Raw genomic sequence first — 21,999 nt, 5'->3', positions numbered from 1 at the left:
CAGTACACCACAATCCACCCTCCATTTCCAGCTTTCACCTTAATCTCAACAGAGAATCTAGAAATCTCAAATAAATTAAGGGTCTACTTCCAGAACAGACATGCTGGAAATAGTATATAGCCCACTCTGGTTCTTGGGACAATAAAGGTCTCTCAAAGGGTCAAGATTCAACAGATGGAATTTGGTTGACAATAGATCATTCACAATCTCTGCTTCTTTTTCCCATGCCTGTGTCCAAATCTGAAATGGTTATTCTTTTTGGCTTTGATGAGGATAGGTACATATGAGCAGAAGTGGATGGGACATTTTAGGGCTAATGTTTATAGTGGATCTATTAACCTGCTGTTAGTACACCAATACAGGGTTTAATGACTTGACTTACCTTATGACACATGTAGGATCCACCTTTCTTCACTCGGTCTTTCCCAGAAGGGGGGCCTTTCTGCAGATGAAGAGAACTCATTAGTCCAGAAAGCACAGATATTTCTCATAGACTGGCAGAGAGTCCAAACAGTCATTTTAGTCCAACCAGCTCTTTCATGGCTGCCTCAAGTCTTCACATGCTTTTCTGCCCCTGGGCCTTGAACCTGCACTCATGAACCCTAAATGCCCACCTCTCTAAATCCTATCTACCCTCTAAGGTCCAGCTCAGGTTCCCACTTTGGTGAAATCTTTGTGACTACAGCAAGCAATCCCCCTTCTAAATCCTGATAATAGCATTTCTAGATGACTAATAAGCTGCTTGGCAGCATCTATCACCTTCTCATGCTGATATGCAAATTTATCCTGCATAACAACTGGCTTGTTTAAGTAGACTAGCTAGCCTTTTTGTAATCCTAGTATGCAACGCCTAATAAACCCTTTGCTGACTGAAGGATTCTGCTTTTCATTTAAAAAAAAAAATTAGGTCAGGTTTTTGAGGTATACATACAGTAAACCGTAACCTTTTTAATCCTTTTTAAATGCACATGTCTGATGAGTTTTGACAAATGTATAGGCATGTAACCACTATCATAATCAAGATACAGAACATAGTTTATCTTTTTCAAAATGATTTATGTAGTGCTACTATGAACAAGCATGGATGCAAATATTAATCCATTTAATCTCCATAACTTCTTCTTCTTCTTTTTTTTTTTTTTTTTTTAAAAGGATTTCATTCTTAAGCAATCTCTACATCCAGCATGGGGCCCAAACTCACAACCCTGAGATGGAGAGTCACATGCTATACCAACTGAGCCAGCCAGACACACCTGTCCATAAGAACTTCTAGGTAAATTAATAAGCAAATAGCAGAACAAGGATTCATACCCAGGCAGCCTGGCTCCAGTCCATTATGTTCCCTGTTTAGAGACTAGGAATGTAGGAAATTGGGCAATGCCTACAAGGAGGCCAGAAGAAATAATGGCTACCACTGCAATGAAAACCAAAGCCTGAAACAGCAAGACTTTTTTTCTAAGGAGAGCTTCGGATAAAAGTACACTGGAAATGAACATCTTAAAACTTTAGTTGCCTCAAAACACATGAGTCATGCAAAAAACATCTTAGAGGTACCAATAACCTCCTACAAAGTTTGGGGGCTTCAAGGATTTTCTTTCTTTCTTTTTTTTTTTTTTTTGCTTTTCCTTTGTTATACAAAAAGTCAATTAATCATACAGCTGCCTGCTTTTTGTCTACTGAAAACGAGACAAGGTTGAACAATACCGCCTATCTTAGTTTTCCTTTTTCTTGTCAAGTACCTAGAGTCAAGGGCTCAGACATAAGTGGCAGAAGTTAAAAGAACCATGTTTTCTCCAAGCCTGACTAACATACTGACCTGCAAATGTCAACTATGCGGGCAGAAGTTCAGGTTTTCTAAGCACTTCCAGGTACTTAGAAAGGGTCATAGACCACGCTGCTGGCTTTTCTTCATTTCACTGCAGAGCCACAGTATTGCCATGGCCTTAAGTGCTCTGTGCTGCACTAATAAACTTTCAGTGGTTATAAATGGGCAAACTATACCTGTGAAAATAATGACTGCCAGCACAGCCTGCTTCTCAGGCATGTCTGGAATCTGTCAGACATTACATCAGAATCTGCTGGGGGTGTTTATTATTCTATAGAAGTCTGAAGCTGAAAGGAACACATTTCTATCTGTGGCGCTACCCTACATAATGGCCACTCTCCCCTACATTAAATTTCTTGCTTGGGAATTCTTGCAGTACACTGCTTCACACCAATGTGTGTGGCTTTCTGAATGTTGTTACAGTGCACCAAATGACAGCTTAAATTCTGACCACGTATCTGGTATCATGCAAGACTAAATTCTTTTGTCAAGTTACATCTAAGAACATGAAGTAGCTGATGTGCCAATAAGGAGTGAGAACAAAATCATTCCCTTTCATCACTGTCTCCAATGAACTAAGGCTGCAGTGAATAAATATGACACTCAGTAAAGTGACACAAACACTAATGAGAGTCGTCATGTACTGACACAACCACAGTAGTTAATACTGTCCTTGATTTAGGTGACTGCTCAGATGATTCTTATAAATACAACTATTTTTTGCCATAAAACATGACAAAGGATGAGCTACAGCTGTTTGAAATGCTTACCACTTTGCAAACACAAATAAACCAACCCCTACCCTGCTGAAACACAGAAAAATTACTAGGAGCATGTATCAATTTTAATAGGGTCCCCCCAAAATTCACATTCACGTAAAGCCTCAGAATGTGAACTTATATAGAAATAGGGACTTTGAAGATTTGTAATTTTTGTAATTTGTTAAGATGAGGTCATACAGTATTATGGTGAGCCCTAAATGCAATGGCTGGTGTCCCTATAACAGGAGAAGAGGACACAGAGAGACACCCACGGAGGCCATGTGAAAATGGAGGCAGAGAGCCTGGCATGATGCAGCTACAAGCGGGGGATCCCCAGGACCTGCCAGAAGCTAGGAAAAGTCAAGGAAGGATTCGCCCCTAAAGACTCCAGCGGAAGGACAGCCTTGCCAGAACCTTGATTCCAGAATTGTGAGAATAAAAGAACAAATGTCTGTTGTTTCAACAAACAAGTCTGTGGTGATTTGCTGTGGCAGCACTCGGAAACTAATACAGAAGGGAAATGTCCTCATTTCTATTTGTCAAAGAAAGGATCAATACATCAAAATTAAAATTGTCTCTCATGATCAAGTTTGTTAGTGCAGGTTAAAACCACTTAGGAAGCTACCAGTGGTGGTGCCGAATGCCTCATCTTTCTGCCTATTGTGCTCACAAGAACAGAGGCTGCAGTGTTCCACACCTCTACCACCTGTATTAAGAATCTAAGTAAAAAGCCACAGTGAGCACAAGGACTCCACTCAGAAACAGACAAGGACCCAGGTGAATGTTATCTCTGAAGGTACTACTACCCATAGCTGCTCCACTCCCAGATACCAAAATATTAATGTCTCTAATGCTTGGATGATTGCAAGGAACAGCAAAAACAAAACAAAACAAAACAAAAAAACCCTGCAAGCTTCTAAATGTCTGCCCCAATAATCTCAAAAGGCCACGATGCAGCTAAAGTTCTCGGGAAAAGCAATAAAGAAGCAATGCTCTGAGTATTTGTGCAGAGAAAGATACCCTCATTTAAAACACCTGGGAAGGCATAAAAGTCTTAAACAATGAAAAACCCACAGAAGATACCAGAGAACCCTTAACAATAAGACTGGTTTGTTGAATGAGAAATAACCTTGCAGGAAGGAGGGTGGCCAACCTGCTCAAAGCTGCCAGGGTGTATTTCATAGGAGCATTAACAATGGCATTTTTGTGTCATCAAAAGAGACACTACCCTTCCCCTCCTTTGCATACCCAACACGATGACAAGGAAAGCAACAGAAAGGACAGAGAATTTGACAATTTTTCATCAATTTTTTGACTCTGCTGAGTAAAGAAAAGTTGTCAGAGTCAAAAAAGCACCACTACTAACAGGGAATCAAGCATTTGGTTCTCATTTATAACTATTTCTTTTCTGAAATTTTCCATCTTTTTTCATTTGTTTCAAACATGTTCATAATTGTTCACTGGACAATCTTTATCAGGACTGCATTAAAACCTTTGTTGGACAATTCTAACATCTCTGTCATCTCAGTGTTAGCATCCATTGTTTCATTTTGTTTGGTAATTTCCAGGTTCTTGGTATGGTAAGTGATGATTCAATTGAAATCTGAAAACATTATTATGTTACAGGACTCTGGATCTCATTTAACCATCCTGTTTTGGCTGGCTTTCTGTGACCCATGCTGGCAGGGGAAGGGAGGGAGCCATCCTCTTACCATCAGGTGAAAGTAGAAATCCAGGTTCCCCACTCAGCTTCCACTAACACCTCAGGAGGGGCTCTTGTTATTTGCTGCTGCATGGAGGTGAGAGCTTTGGCTTCCCACACAGTCTCCGCTCACACCACAGTGAGGGTGCTGTCATTACTGCTTGGCAATGATGAAAGGCCTGGCTCCCTACCTTACCTTCTCTAATACCACTCCAGTAGGGGTGTTATGGCATCTCAAACACAGCCTCATGAGGGTGCAAACCTAGGTTTCCCACCTGGCTTTTGCAAGCTTGGATGAGGACACATCCAAGTGTTTGTAGTGTTTGGATGAAGCAGAGTGGTTACCAAAAGCTTTCTGTATGGCTAGACTAGCCCCTCCTATTTGTTCCTTTAGCTTGAGAGGGTAGGCTTTTCTTGGGACTTTGTATCTGTTAGCATTTGTAGGTTGGTGGCTTCTTCAGCTCCAAGTCTGGGATATATGGGTCAATAAGAAAATCCATGTAACTCACCATCATTTCATTCCTAAGGTCCCAAGGTCTGTAGTTACTCTTCCATCTTTTCACCTTTCTTACATTTCTTTTATATGTAGTATGCTGAGTTTTAACCATATTCAGCGGGAGGAACAGGGAAAATGTATATCTACTCCACTTTACCAGAACCAGAAAATCTCATCTTCATTTTTAAAGATTTTTTTTAATTTTTATTTATTTATGATAGTCACACAGAGAGAGAGAGAGGCAGAGACATAGGCAGAGGGAGAAACAGGCTCCATGCACCGGGAGCCCGATGTGGGACTCGATCCCGGGTCTCCAGGATCGCGCCCTGGGCCAAAGGCAGGCACCAAACCGCGGCGCCACCCAGGGATCCCCTCATCTTCATTTTTAAAGGGCAGTTTTGTTGGACATAGAATTCTTAGTTGATGGTTATTTTCAGCACTTTGAATATATCAGTCCACCATCTTCTGGTTTCCATTGTTTCTGATGAGAAATCAGGCATTAATTGTATCATTGTTGCCTGTATGTGATAAGGTGTTTTTCTCTTGTTCCTTTCAAGATGTTCTCTGTTTTTCAGTTGTGTGACTATGAATTATTTAGGTATATTATTCTTTGTGTCTATCATAATTGAAGTTATTTGAACTTTTTGGATCTCTGTAGATAATTTTCATCAAATTTGGTATTTAAATAATTTCTTCAAAAATGTTTTGTCCCTTGGGGTGCCTGGGTGACTCGGTTAAGTGTCCAACTTTTTTTTTTTAAACTGTGTTGTGTGTGTATATGTTTTTAAAGATTTATTTATCTATTCATGAGAGACACACAGAAAGAGAGGCAGAGACCTAGGTAGAGGGAGAAGCAGGCTCCATGCAGGGAGCCCAATGTAGGGCTCAATCCAGGGACTCTAGGATCAAGCCCTAAGCTGAAGGCAGATGCCCAACCTCTGAGCCACCCAGGCATCGTGTGTGTGTGTGTGTGTGTGTGTGTGTGTGTGTGTGTGTGTTTACAGATTTTATTTATTTATAAATAAATAAATTTCTCTCAAATTTTATTTGAGAGAAAGATAGCAAGAGAAAGTGTGAGCAGGGAAGAGAGTAAAGCTGGCTCCCTGCTTAGCAGGGAGCCTGATGTGGAGCTCAATCCCAGGACCCTGGGATCATGACCTGAGCCAAAGGCAAACACTTAACTAACTGAGCCATCCAAGCACCTCTAAGTATCCAACTTTTGATCTCAGCTCAGGTCTTGCTCTCAGGGTCATGAGTTCAAGACCCATCCTGGGATCCGTGCTGGGCATGGCCAACTTAAACAACAAAAAAAAAGTTTTGTCCTTCTTTCTTCCTCCTCTCTATCTGGGAATCCTATTATACAGGTGTTAGAATTATGTTGGAACACAGTGCTCTATTAATTTGTCTCCAGTCTTTCTCCCCTCCCGCTCCGTCTTTGGCTTGGAAAATTTCTCTTGATTTATCTTCAAGTTCACTGATTCCTTCCTCTATTTATAATCTGCTGCAGAGTTACTCTAGGAAAATCTTAGCTTAGTTATTGTATTTTTCACTTTTAGAAATTTCATTTGACTCTTTCTTAACATTTTCATTTGTCTATTGTGATTCTCTGTTGATGCACATCATATTCCCTACTATATCTTTGAATATATTTTCCTTTAATTCTTTAAATATAATAGCTGCTTTGAAGTCTTTGTTAAATCCAACATGTGGGCCTATTTAGGGTCAGTTTCTACTTAATTGTTTTCCTTAGTATGGGTCACACTTTATTGTTAATTTGCATGTTTATTACTTTTTAGGTGAAAAGTAGATATTTAGATTATTTCCTCATGTATGCACATGTGCTAGTTGCTCCATATCTGATTGAACCACGACTGGCAAGTGTTAATAGTTGCTAAAGCTGAGTTACTGGTACATACTCCCTACTCTTACTTATTATAATCTCTGTAACAAAATCCTAAAAACATAACATATATTCATATATGCTAATGTATGCACAGACTCCCTTTATAAAGAGAGTCATTAAAGAACTATTAATGTTTCCTGAGGAGGAAAGAAGGGCTTGGTACACAAGGATAAAAGCTGTGGACCTTCTGAAATTCACATTCACAAACTACTTATTCATTTTTTAATGAAAAAAGAAAAAGAAACATTTAGTACAACAAAAATTAAAATGATCTGGCATGTATTGGTTCTGTTTCACTGACACTCAGAGATAACACTGTTTATTAAAGCCTAAAAACACCTTTTATTTTGCATTCACCATCTCCTCATTATAATCCATTTTTACTTCTAAATAGCACAATACATTTTTCAAAGCAGGAAATAAGTTATTTAGCCTCTGAAAAAGGCTTAACCACCTATTCACAGACTTCCCTTTTTACAACCATCATCCTTTTAGGAACCAAATGAGTGAGGTACCACTCCAATGGTATTCAGATACTAGCTATTAGCCTTTCAATTATTGTCAGAGTTTGGGCAGGTTTGGAAAGACTTCAGTTTAAGAAGATGTGATTATACACACACACACACACAGTGGAATATTACTCAGCCATCAGAAAGGATGAATATTTACCATATACATAAACGTGGATGGAACTGGAGGGTATCGTGCTGAGTGAAATGAGTTTCTCATGTCCCCTGAAATGACACTAGATTCTTTTTGCCTAATATGCAGTCCCCACTATCCATTAAACTTCTAGTTATCTTGCAAGATCCACCAAGATCCATCCAGCATGAGCTCTACAGTCAGACTACCTGCCTGGGTCTAAGTCACAGCTCTGACATTGACAGTGAGATTAGTCTAGGTCCAGTTAGGCAACCCATCTACATTCCAGGTCCTTCTCCAGGAAAATGGAGATGATAGAAATGATAATAGTATCTATTTCATTGGACTGAGTGGGGATTAAATAAGATAAGGCATATAAATCCCTTAGTAAGTAGTAAACAGTTGCTGTTACTATTATATAGTATTAGTTCATGACTAACTCAGGTTTCCCAAAGCTACCCATAAACTTTATAATCCAAGTGGTTGTAATTTCTAAAATTCCAAAATCAAAGAAATCACTTGACCCATCTTTTCAAAGGCCAAACCTCCAAAGGGAGTCCAAGTTCTAATAAAATAGCTGACATGTTAATCAACCTGTAGAAGGAAGACAGACTATCGTACTTTACAATGAAATTCACATAGCTCATCACTTCATGCAGAAGTTGTCACCACAGCATCAAAATTAGAACGTGAACATTTTCAATGGTAAAACCAGTATACAAAAACACTCTAGGAGCCACAGAAAGAGTGGAGTGAACTTCACCTCAAGAAGCTTTTAAAAGCTTTTAAAAAACATGATTTGCCCCTGCTTACTTTCTCTCCCCTTGCCTGGTCCAAATGATACTAAAAATACCTGAGGGGAAAACTGAAATTCATCACTTTCAATTTGACAATGGCAGCTAACCTGTATTTAATATCATTTCTGAGAAGACCCAGCAATCCTGTACATATTTTAAAATGCTTTATATACTGTTTTCATCTGCAGATTAAATCCTGCTTCAAACCAACTAACGACAATTTTGAAAAAGTAATGGACATCCAGTAAAGGAATGAATCAGAAAAGGTCATATATATCTGCTCCTCACTGAGTCTCCTCATTTCATCACACTCACCCCATGTGCTCAAGCTAGTATCTTCAGGAATAATTGTAGATTCCTAGCTGTCCCTAACCCCCATCCCCAGTGGATCTGATTAGCTCAATCTCTGAAGAAGGTCTCTAATTGATAGCAGTTATCATCTCCATGGTCCAAACCATGGACCATGGCCACTACCATGGCCTCCTAAAGGGTCTTGCAGTTTCCTATGTGGTACCTAGTACCTAGTTGGAGCACAGTAATATTGGTAGAAGAGATAAAAGACTATGTCACAATGAAAGAAACCGGACCCCTCCCCCCAAAAGGAGTATGTACTTTATGATCCCATTCATCTAAGACTCTAAAAACTACAAACTAATATACTGTAACAGAAAGCAGATAATTGCTTGGGTATGGGAGGCAGAGAGGGGCAGCATGAAGGGATTATGGGGGATACAAGGAAACTTTTGGGTGATGGATATGTTCACTATCTAGATGGTGGTGCTTTCATGGATGCGTGTCTGTGTATTTTTTGTGTGTGTATATTTTTTGATCTCTGTGTGTGTGTGTGTATATATATACACACATACACACTGAGATATAAACTTATCAACTGGTACACTTTAGTTTTGTGCAATTTATGCCAATTATACTATAGTAATGCTCTTCTTTAAAAATAAAAACAAACAAAATAGTATTTTTAATAAAATATAAAGTGTGACACTTATTCAAATAATCCAGGGGAGGAGAGGAGCAAGGATTAGTGGGTGGAAACACAGATGAAACAATATTGTACATGAGTTGATGATTATGAAAACTAGGTAGGCAGGACATATGGGGGTATAATGTATTCTCTTAACTTCTGCATATTTGAAATTTTCTATAATAATTTTTAAGTTAAAGGAAAGAAAATTGTAAACCAGGATAAACTAAAAGAAGAAAAATACTACATCTTCCAGAGCCCCAGACAGCTGGGAGTCCCAGACTTCCTCAGAAGTCTGAGTGCAGGGGAAAATGGAGTTCAAATGGGCAGATTTTATTCTCCACTCTATAACCCTGAGAAGTGGGCATGTTCCTTTGAGAGCTAAGTTCTCTTTTCCCTGGTTGGCTGAAAGCTAAGACTCTCTTGCACACTTGATTTCCAGTTGAGCCTTCAAGCTGTCAGATCACACAGACTCCCACAGATAGGGTTCCAGCAGCCTGAAGTTTAGGATAAAAGACAAATCACCCAGTTGCCCATCCACAGTACCTCCTGCATGCTGAAGGAGCACCTGGATAAATAAGAAGTGCTGCTTCAACACGCATCTCAGAAACACACAAAGAGGAGCGACATTTTTATCTACTTTTTCTTCAAGCCTCCGCTCATGTATCTTCTAAAAGGCATCTCAGTCACCTCAACCAGTTTTTAAAGAAAGGAACTCTCGGCCACTGTTTGCTAACTCGCAATCTCATTTGAGCCTCACCAGAACCTTAGGAAGCAGCAAGTGTCATTATCCCCATTTTAAACATGAGAAATACTGAAATTCAGAGAGATGAAATAAGTGGAGTGCCCAAGGTCCCACAGCTAGCAAGTGACGGGGCCAGGAGTGGGGGTCCACTCACTTCTCTGCCTGTCCAGCTTGACTGTCTTCCAAGCTCAGCAGCAACTCCGCCAGAAATGCACATATAAAGAAAAGTCAAATCCCAATAACTCACTCTTTTTATCCAATGCCAAACATGTCAAAGGATTTTAAGAGTAAGTAGATGACCATTACTTCAAATAAAGCTTTTTCAGTTAGGTATAATTTCTTTATGCCCTAGCACAAGGACCTATGAAGAAGGAACTGCAATTAGTTTTACACATTACATGAGAATAAAGTCATGATGCCCAAAGAAAGGTCAAAGAAAAAAACTAGGGATTAGATTGGATAGAACAGCACATTAAACACAAAACCAAATTAACAACCCCTATAGTATTTTGTCTGTAAAACCAGCATGCCCTGGGTGGTGATTACCCTGTTAGTGAAATGAATGAAAACAGCCATTTCTTCCATGCTGCTTGTTTCACCCACGCTAGCTTAAAATGGAAGAGAATTTTCAAAATTGTATTAAATTTGCTCACATTGTGGTGACTTCTCCATTTTCCAATAAAAAATGTCATTTCATGGCCCAAGGTCCACAGTAACAATTCTTGCTTCTTGCTTACTGGATATTTAAAACACTGATTCTAGTTATAGCAGCTACTAATAGCAACTAGTACTTACTGAGAACATATTCTAAGCAGGGATTGTTTTTAATGTTTGTAATCTTCAAAATGATCTTTTGATATAGGTTCCATTATTGGTAGGGCCACCAAATAATTTATTGTCCAATAAAGATACTTTAGGGAACTAAAGGGGAGAGCTATTAACAATTATGCCAGGCACAGCCAAAAACGAAAAATGTTTAGACACTCAATCATTAGCTTCATTTTACAAATCGAGACTTAAGGGACAGAAAGGTTAAGCAGCCTGTCCAAGGTCACGTATCTAGTAAGTCAAGGTTCAAGTCCAGGTCATCTGGCTGTAGGCTCATACTCAACCCCTGCCATGTGCCCTTCTGAGCTGGTACAGTATCGTGTTTTTTTTAAATAAATCATTCCACAGTTCAGTTTGAAGCACACACATGAACCTCTCTGTATTTCACAAGTTCGTGGCAAAAAAAAAAAAAAAAAAAAAAGACTAAAACCCAAGGAGAATGATGAGTCTAGAGTTCATATTTTTTTAAAAATAGGGGATCCCTGGGTGGCGCAGCAGGGGGATCCCTGGGTGGCGCAGCAGTTTGGCGCCTGCCTTTGGCCCAGGGCGCGGTCCTGGAGACCCGGGATGGAATCCCACGTCGGGCTCCCGGTGCATGGGGCCTGCTTCTCCCTCTGCCTGTGTCTCTGCCTCTCTTTCTCTCTCTCTGTGTGTGACTATCATAAGTAAATAAAAAAATTAAAAAAAAAAAAAAAAGAAATAAAGAAAGAAAGAAATAAAGACATTCAATTGCTCTTGGATATGCAGCTGAAACATGTTCCTTCTTAGACGTTCTTCTCTTAATTACTTCTCTCAGCATATGACATCAGTTCATTTCGCTCAGGAACAAATCCACGTTTAAAGCAGCAACACCTACCACTTACACATGCACACTTAGACCAATACCACAGATGCCTTTGGTGGTTTCCCCAGCCCAGACCACACTGTGCTGGGGGTCTTAACCTTATACCAGAAGGAACAGAAGCAACTGTTCCATTTCATAAGCCTGGTGTGTAAAGTCTGGGGTGGTTTTCAAAAACTTCCAAGGAAAAATCATGTCCCGGAAACAAGGTGATAAATAGGGAGTTCAACATTTTCCTTTCATTACTAAAAAAATGATAGGCACCATAAAAGGAACCACAATATTGGGTAGACACGTAGAAAGTGTTTTTGTGAAGATACAAGACCACTTGTGGACATGCTTTTTATGGCAACATGATACTGGCATGTTTCATTTCCCCTTTTCTTCAATCCCTCAGGACTACTGTCCTTTTACATTTACAGTTCTTCATGCATCTTCCCTCAGACAACTGCAAGGTTTGCTTCAATGCTCCATTTAGTGTCTCTGTCAGATGGCACTTCACCAGATGGGCTGAAAGATCATGCTCTCCCTCCACCCACCATCACTATCTCTCATCTTCTATATATCCCTTTCTGTGGTATAATAAAAAATAGACATTTGGTCTTTGTCCCTAGTTCCTGGCAAATGGTTCCTAAAACCCTTGGAATTTCCTAAGTGATGACTGTCTTTCTTTTGTAAGATAATGAGATGTTTCATTAGGGACAGGGGTTGGGTGTAGCTACCTTCAGGAGGGGGCCTGGTTGCCAGAAACACCAAGCCGTTAGAGGGGTTGGAACTTTCAGGCCCATCCTTGACCTCTAGGGAGGACACTGGGTTCCATTACCAATGGCCAATGATTTGATCAATCATCCTTAATTAAACATCCATAAAAACTTCTAGACAACAGGGTTCAAAGAGCTACCAAGTTGGTGATGTGCTGGGAATCTGGCAGGCCTAGAAAGGGCATGAAAGCTTTGTACCACTCCACCTCCACACCTTTCCCTAAGCATTTCTTCTATTTGGCTATTCCTACCTTGTACCCTTTATAATTAATCAGTAATCCTAAGTAAAGTAACTTCTTGAGTACTGTGAATTGGTCTAGGAAATTACCAAGCCTGAGGAGGAGGTCATGAGAACCCCCAAGTCTGTAGTCTGCTGGGCAGAAGTGTGGCTAGTGTGATGACCTCATTTGCAGCTGGCATCTGGAGTAAGAGCAGACTTGTGGGACTGGGCCTTTGGTCTGTAATGTCTGAGGCTAACTCTGGGGGCAGAGGGAAAAGCACTGGGTTTATGATGGATTATTTGCAGAAAGTACCAGTAAGAAAACTGCAGAGATCCCACAGGATGAGCCATGGCAAGAGGCATCACCAGGGAGCCACCATACAGGCAAAGAAGGCAGGAAAGCCAATCTGTGCTCTGTCACCTTATTCTTGGCCTGAGTGTCCTCACTTATGAAATGCAGGTTTTGCACTAGAAGCCCTACGAAGTCCTTTCTTCACCACTATTCAACACAGCCTGGGGGATATATCCCCAGACCCTTCCACCTTAAAGTTTCTCCATCCCAAATGACTTCACTTCCTCCAGGGATCCTTTCTACTAATTCTTGCCAAGATGAGAGGTAAGCAACACAAGCATCTTTCAGGTGCCTTGTGCAAGGACTTGAGCTTTTTTTTTTTTAATTGTAGTGAAATACACATAACATAAAACATACCATTTCATTCATCTTTAAGTACAAGTTGATCTTTCAATCAACATGGGCTTGAACTGTACAGATCCACTCATATGCGGATTTTTTTCAAAAAAACACACTGTAGTCCTATAAATGTATTTTCTCTGGCTTATTAACATTGCCTTTTCTCTAGTTTATTTTATTGTAAAAATATAGTATACTGGGAAGCCCAGGTGGCTCAGCAGTTTAGTGCCACCTTCAGCCCAGGGCCTGATCCTGGAGACCTAGGATTGAGTCCCACATCAGGCTCCCTGCATGCAGCCTGCTTCTCCCTCTGCCTGTGTCTCTGCCTTTCTCTCTCTGTGTCTCTCATGAATAAATACATAAAACCTTTAAAAAAAATAATATATTATATATATATATATTTAGGGCTTCTAGTGCAAATATATATATATACATATATATATGTATATATATGTATAGCATACTATATATCACATAGAAAATGTGTGTTAATTGATTGGTTATGTTATCAGTAAGGCTTTCGGTCAATAGCAGGCCATCAATAGTTCCCTAATGGAGGACTCAAAAGTTATATGTGGATATTCGATTAGCTGGGTGGTCAGTGCCCCTAACCCTCGTGTTGTTTACTAACCCTCATGTTGTTTAAGTGTCAGCTACATACTGTTCAGTGGCATTAAGTACAAACTGTTGTGCAACCATCACTACCACCCAAATCCAGCACTCTTTTCATCTTGCAAAACTGAAACTCAACCCATTACACACCAAGACCCCATTATCCCTTGGCAACCATAAGGGCTAAATGCACAACCACCATTCTTTCTGTTTCTATGAATCTGACTGTTCTACGTACCTCATTTAAGCCAACTCATACAGTATTTATCTTTTTGTCACTGGCATATTTCGCTTAGCACAATGTCTTCAAGGTTCATCCATGTGATAGCCTGTGTCAGAATTTTCTTCCTTTTTATGGCCAAACAATATTTCATTGCTACATGTAAACACATGGTACATGTTTGTACCATATTTTCATTAACCATTCATCCATCAGTGGACACCTGGTTTGGTTCTACCTGTTGGCTATGGCAAATAATGCTATGAAAATGGGTGTACAAATATCTCTTCAAGACTCTGCTTTCAATTCTTTAGGAAATATATCCAAAAGTGGAACTGCTGGATCATATAATTCTATTTTCACTATTTTGAGGAAACCAATGCTGTTTTCCACAGCAAGTCCCAGGAATAGTTGGGAGCTGAGTTCCAATGTCTCCACCTCCTTATCATCACTTATTATTTTCTGTTTTTTAAATAGTAGCCATCCTGATAGGTGTGAGGTGGCCAAGGCCTCAACTATTAGAGCCACTCAATCCAACTTCCTGGCAGAAAGGAGAGAAAGTGGGAGAAAGAGGAAAGAGCAGCAAGGTACTAAGAAAATGGTTTATACTCTGACCTATCAATGGTGGGTATTTATGAGCTGCTGAGAGGCATGGACTACAATAATTATGAAAATAAATGGCAGATTTTAAAACCATTGTTAAAGACCATGAAATATCTAGGATGGAAACCAGTCAATGTAAATATGGAAGCAGCAACTATTAAGAGAAAGTAAGTAGCCCACTGAAACTCTGCAACAAAGAACTAACTTTTTCATCATCTGCTATATGGAATATGCAGCTGTTTTTTTTTTTAATTTCAGAAGGCATAATATGCTAATAGGACATTCATGGTCTATCTAATGGCTTAGTTCTAAAGTACACCTCATTCTAAACAATGCACAGTATCATCCTAAAGGAAAGTAACTTCTGGGTGAGCTACCTAAACCACCAACATCACAGGGTACAGACTATATCTGCTGAAAGGCTGGCTCCAGACCCAATTAACTTTCACCTCTCATAATGATCGTATAAAACTGTTCAGTCCTACTTGCAAAGTCAGATACAGCTCTAAGCACTGCTTGAAGTGAGAAAAATAAAGTGTAGCCTTCCTAAAGATTTCATTTATCACATTTTCTTACTCTCACAACCTTCTGTGTTCATCAATGACAACTCATTACTAAGTTATGAAGAGAGTATAAGCAATTATCTTTGCCAAATGGTATTTATAGATAAACATTATTTTCAAAGAATACTTAAAGACTTCCACAATTTTATTTTCAACCTTTAGAAAGTGGACAAGTGGTAAGAGCCCAATTCCATACGTCCTGTGCTTCATTAGAAGTAATGTGTGTTTCCTTTAGTGGGTAGAAACTAGAGACTGTCCACAGAAAGAAGTGTTATTTATAACTGCACACTACCAGATGGCTTACCTCCTTATCACTTCCCTATAAAGGTCCAGAACAAATGTCTTCCATGGATTTGACTTCAGAGTGAGGTATCAGTTCACAGCTTGCTAACTTGCTGTATTTAACTTGTCATTACACATGAAACATAGTGGTCATAATTAGATTCATCAAATACTTAATGCATATCAGCCACTACATTAAAATTTTTCTTTGCATTATCTTACTAAAACCTCTCAGTAACTACACCAGTGAAGAAGCGGAGTGAGAGTTTAAGTGACTTAATGTAGCAGGTTAAAGCTAGGAAACAAGGTCCAACTCCAAAAATGCATGCTTTTTAACATATTATATTTCTTCCATACATACAATTAAGTACATATGCATGTATATGTAATTAGATGAGTTTGCTTGATTCCTTAAATCTGTAAGCTCCATGAGGGCAAGGGAATTGTGTCTGTTGGATTCCGAGAACCCAGCACATGAGTCTGGCATTGAGTGGGCTGCCAATAAATTTTCCTGAATGAATAAAAGTATATACATATATAGAAATCACACATGTGGATATGTATATGCCTATATTATAAATGTGTCTACATATCCACATGAAGAAAAAATCCCAGAATAACCTGGCAAAAAAAGATGATTTAACTGTTCTATTTTTCTCTTCTCAATAACATGGTTTTATTTCCAGATCCTTAGGGAAAGAACAAATGAGTCACACTATGGCATAGGGAGTCATGAAAGGTAAGGTTATAGAAATGGAAAATGACACTATATTACTTTTACAATTAATTAATAAGTCAAATGGTAGGTAGAAAAGCTTATCTGCCAACTCAATAATTTTTAAAAATAATTTAGTGGAAATAACAGATTAGGAAGATAAGGATAAGAAGCTGATTTAAAATCTCAAGATAGAAGGAATGAGAGGCATAAGTCCCTGCCTCTCCCCTGCTTTTGGAAGAAGCCACTGCATGACACAGCAATTCACATCTCCTAAATTATCTTCCATATTTATAACACTTCCTGAAATTCCTGACTTAAAGTAGGCAATTTGTGATAAAATACTACAAGGAAGTAAGTAGCCTTTCGTGTTTTGTTTTTCAAATAACATCTGGAGCCTGGTAAACCTTGTACAAGTCTCAAGATCAGAAGACCTGGGATTTAATCTTGACTCTGAACATCAAATTCAAAATCTGGGACAAAGTCAACACCTCCCTCTCCTCCAAGAATTATCATAAGAAATGAGTCTAAGACCACATGCTTCCTTTTGCACAAGCAGGAATATTTTGAGGGTATGAAAAATACAGGGAGAGAGACTGTGAGAAAAAGCACTGTGAGGTTTTCAGGGGGGAGGGAAGCCCTATAAATGTAAAGAATAAGCACTTTGACTTGATTCCTCACAAAACCTCTGGGCAGCCTACGGTAAAAGCAGATGATCATACCTGGATGCTGAGTCTGAGGCCTATCTCTTCTTTTGGAACCCAAAACACACTTTACACTAATAATCTAGAAAGTTAATATGGGAAAGGGCTTGGGTGACTGTCTTCAAGTTGATGACCTCACTCCTTTTCCTAAACAAGTGGGAACAATTCCACCTCTTATTGAGAAGTGCCATGGGAAAATGGTTTATGGACTGCTGTGTATAAAAACTATAAAGATGAGAATTATTCTGTGTGCTGGGAAATACACATATGTTAAGTTAGCTTTTGTTGATTGCCAAGCATGATGAAATAGAGACCCTGACTGAAAATGTTAGGGGATAAGATACTGGGGAGAATATTGGGAGATGCATTATAAGACCACGAAGAAAACTGTCCAGGGGAGCCTAAGTATGCAGAAGACGGGATGGGAAGCCCATAGAGTGGAAGACAGGACACCATGCCTGGTTGAGAGGGTCTGGTCCTGGAGGCAGTGTCTAAGCTTCTGGCTGTCAATTCGTACCTTAGAGCACACCAAAATAGGCTGAAACCTCTGCAAATGACCCATTATGTAGGCCTACTTCCACCTAGAATTTTGTGAGTACCCCTCTGACCAGAAAAGTTGCTCAGACCTGGTCTTTCAGCTTTGGACCCAAATAAATAAGGAAGCCTCTGCAAGTCCTACTATACACGTCTCTTCTTGGCCCTTTCCAAATAAACAGAGATGCATGGAAAGAATAAACAACTTTTGAGAGGAAGCCAGAAACCTGGGCTTTGGTTCTGACGTCCCAAACATTAGTGGAGCAAAAACATTCTATTGCCATAGAAGTAAGGGATCATAATTGGGGATTTTGAAATTCAAATTCTCTGTAGGCAAGGGCTATGATGTATATGCCTTCCCCTAGCACACAGCACGTGTTCATTCAATGTTTAGTAAATAAAGGAAAGAAAAAAGAATTCAATCTGGTCCAATGGAAAACAAGAGGAAATGCTGGGAAAGGATTTTTAAAAAAGAAATGTTCCAACTGAGAGGTACCTGGAAAACAATAAGTGGCTCTAGAGTAATGACTATGTGGTGGGCGAAGTGCTAACTGCTCTAATCTCTTTTTAATCCCCAGAAAAACCCAACGTCCTAAAATGTGGTTATTACTTTCACTTTGTAGATGAGGAAACAGAGTCCAAAGATGTCATCTTCCCACAAAGCCACCATGCCATCAAGTGGCAGACTAGGATGTGAACCAAGGGCTGATCATTTTTAAACTGTTGGTGGGAATGTGAACTGGTGCAGCCACTCTGGAAAACTGTGTGGAGGTTCCTCAAAGAGTTAAAAATAGACCTGCCCTATGACCCAGCAATTGCACTATTGGGGATTTACCCCAAAGATTCAGATGCAATGAAATGCCGGGACACCTGCACCCTGATGTTTATAGCAGCAATGGCCACGATAGCCAAACTGTGGAAGGAGCCTCGGTGTCCAACGAAAGATGAATGGATAAAGAAGATGTGGTTTATGTATACAATGGAATATTACTCAGCCATTAGAAACGACAAATACCCACCATTTGCTTCAACATGGATGGAACTGGAGGGTATTATGCTGAGTGATGTAAGTCAGTCGGAGAAGGACAAACATTATATGTTCTCATTCATTTGGGGAATATAAATAATAGTGAAAGGGAATATAAGGGAAGGGAGAAGAAATGTGTGGGAAATATCAGAAAGGGAGACAGAACGTAAAGACTGCTAACTCTGGGAAACGAACTAGGGGTGGTAGAAGGGGAAGAGGCCGGGGGGTGGGAGTGAATGGGTGACGGGCACTGGGGGTTATTCTGTATGTTAGTAAATTGAACACCAATAAAAAATTTTAAAAAAAATTAAAAAAAAATTAAATACAGCATAAATAAATAAATAAATAAATAAATAAATAAATAAATAAATAAAAAATAAATAAACCAGTCCTCTTAACCACATTACTGCCAGCTGCTCCATCCATCATTGCCTACACTCTAAACCAGCACCAGATGCTGGGGCAGTGGCCCAAATTTATTGTGCCCTAGGAATCACTTGATACATCCCTAGCAAAATGTATAGATGAAGCAATAAGCCAGACAAGGGCAGGATGACTCACCTAAGGCCCCATGACATTTTCAAGTTAAACCTCAGATGGAAACCCAGGCTATCAACCTCTGCTTTCATCATCAACAATGGTTCTGCTATTCAGTGCAGCAGGAAGAACCTGACTGAGATGGCAAATAATCACATTAGCAAACTCTTCCCTCTTTCATTTAACACCTCTGTTATAACCTCAATCCATTATGTTGACCTTCTGCCTTCCCAATCTTAGAGGCCATGGCTTTCCCCTCCCAGGAGGGTCATACACTGTGAAAAAGATAGCTCATAAAAGCCCTTTTTTCGAGCATACCAAGCTAAGAAAGACAATTTACAAGTCACTCTCCAAGGCCCCTAACTGGTTATCTAATAGGAATCCTTTAAATGGCTCTCAAGCTCCCATAAGGATGGGAAAAATATATGTTAGCAAAACTAAAAGAAACAAGCATACACAAACACAGGCACACACATATGCACACACACACACACACACACCTCACTGTTTTTACCTTCACTCTGAGCATGGAGAAGGGTGAGTGCAGGGCATCTGCGGCTCAGGGTACCAGTGGGGGGTACTTACTTCAAGGAAACGAAAGCAATGAAAGAGAAGAGACAAAATCCCTTCTCTGCTTACCATGACTTCCTCAAAGGGCTGCACACTGTCCTTCCTATGTTTGGATGTCAAGGACCTAGCAAAGTGACTTCACCAACCACTGCCATCCATGCAAAATGGCACCTCCTCAGTGATGCCCTCACAGCTCCCACCAGCAGAGAATGGAGGTTTCCACTTCTAGCACATCAGCAACAATTCTTACCATAGGGCCCGCTGATTTATCTGATCACTACCCATCCTAAAGGCTTCTTAACCACCAGGCCTGTCTCAAGCATCTTTATATTCCCAAGATAGCCCCAGAACACAGTAAGTGCTCACTAAATGTGGACTAAGCCGCCCTTCACAGTGTACCAATGACAAAAGCACAGCTAAATCCATCTGCTGGAAGGGAAAGCTACTACCTTAAATGACAGTGCTGACAGTCACAATGATCTCCACAGCCTGTCTCCCATGGAAAACTGAACTGATGGAGAAAAATGAGAGACTCTGCACTAAGTATCAAAATGCAGCTGTAGACATAGAAAAAAATTCAAAAAAGTTTCCCTTCAAACTACTTTAAAGAAGCTTACATAAAAAAATAGCTGTATGGCAACAATATCTGAAGAGACATAGCCTAATATCAATATATATATAGGGGGGAGAGGGGAAGTTTTACTTGGCTACAAGCTTACTAGTGCGCCAACAGTGAGGTGCTGCTCTTCCTGTTGCTGCCACACTGCTCATAATAAAAGTAGGAGGACTCTCAATGACACTGCTCTAGTACTAATAATGATTGAAACCGAAGCTGCCACATACTTGCTATTGCAAATATCGCGCTGGGTGACACAAACATTCTCACCCTCCCTCATAAGTCTCTAAAGTAACAATCATCATCCCCACTTAAGAAAGAAGCAAACTGAGTCCCAGAGTAGTTAAGGGACTTGCCCAGCGTCTTACAACTGGTTAGCCAGAACCAAACCAACAACATTCAAACCCAGTTCCATTGGATTCCACTGGCTCACCTCTTAACTACTGACACAATTTGAGATCTGATGAGAGAGAATGATGAAAAAGGATAACCGCAGTATTATTAGCATGGGTCAAGGAACATCTAGAATACTGAGTATGATTGTGGGTGCTCATTTAGAAAAGGGACTTCCCTCCTCCCCCAACCCCAGTCATGTTATTTAGAGGAATGTAACCGGGGTTGCCTTGGATTGGAAACCAAGTAATTCAAGGTGCACCGGAAGGTTGGGGATACTTATCTAGAAAGAGAAAGATGAAGGGGCACAGGCTGTGACTATCTTCAGGTATCTGGAAAACTTTCACGTACAAGACAGAGAGAAGAAGTGTTCTGTGTTCTCACTAAGTGCAGAATGAGATGAAGCTTCAGGAGAGATTTGGTTGGCTAGAGGAACCTCCCTACAATGAGATCATCTGATAACAACAATCCAGGTGCAGGACCATAGCTGTCAGGGTATCAAAGAAGGGATTTCTGCAGAGGTAGAGGCTGGAGGTTTTCACTTCCCACCTTTAAGATCCACTGATCCTCCAAACTGAGGGAGGAGGCCATAATACATTTGAATGTCCTGCTCTATTTGCTCAGGAAGAGTCAATAGTAACATGAGGTTGTAAAGGTAATTTTATTGTAAAGTAGAAACAAACAGCATTTTTACGATCTTTGAAACAGCAACTAGAATTAGCATTCACTCTTTTCAAGCAAAAAGCAAGTGTTTAGATAATGTGTTTGAAGAAAATGTGTTTACGGGATCTAAACATCTCAGCCATATACATTCAAGCTTATTTCTATTTCTCAGTGGTTTAGTTGCTGTCGTTGGATGATCAACCTTGCTCAAGAACCATGGGAAAAGTGGCAGTGGATAAACATTAGCTTTTCCTCCAGACTGATTTCCACCTTCCACTTGGAAGAAAAAGATAAAATTCTTTTCCAAACACAGTCCTGAGATAGTGATATTTTGATCACCCTGCCTTCCTCTTGGCACATACTAAATACAATGTAAACCATAGGGCAGCCCAGGTGGCTCAGCGGTTTAGCGCCGCCTTCAGCCCAGGGCCTGATCCAGGAGACCTGGGATCGAGTCCCACATCAGGCTCTCTGCATGGAGCCTGCTTCTCCCTCTGCCTGTGTCTCTGCCTCTGTCTCTCTCTCTCTCTCTCTGTGTGTCTCCCATGAATAAATAAATAAAATGTTAAAAAAAAAAAACAATGTAAACCATATTAAGTTATCATGAAGTTTAACTCAACTTCATTAACACTTTAATGCTTTTTTCATCTTTAACACTAGGTTATTTTTCTTTCAAATTGATTTACTCATGCCCCTGAAACATCCTCATTAAAAATATGTGAATGAGGTCCTTAGAGCAGGTACAAATCCTCCATCAGGTCCTCCTAGT

At 39.9% G+C, this 21,999-nt stretch overlaps 1 protein-coding gene across 2 annotated transcripts in view; it reads right to left on the bottom strand.

Annotated features, from left to right (window-relative positions):
* Nucleotides 1–21,999, bottom strand: part of SUMF1 (sulfatase modifying factor 1) — a 90,498-nt gene that overhangs the window by 10,278 nt on the left and 58,221 nt on the right. For both annotated transcript variants that reach the window (XM_025451212.2, XM_049098306.1), the window contains one exon: nucleotides 383–442. In XM_025451212.2, coding sequence (XP_025306997.1) covers nucleotides 383–442 — 60 coding nt within the window. The remainder of the gene's footprint in view (nucleotides 1–382; nucleotides 443–21,999) is intronic.

The sequence above is a fragment of the Canis lupus genome, chromosome 20, assembly GCF_003254725.2.
Source record: "Canis lupus dingo isolate Sandy chromosome 20, ASM325472v2, whole genome shotgun sequence".
NCBI lineage: Eukaryota > Metazoa > Chordata > Mammalia > Carnivora > Canidae > Canis > Canis lupus.
This window is presented reverse-complemented; position numbering and strand designations above follow the sequence as displayed.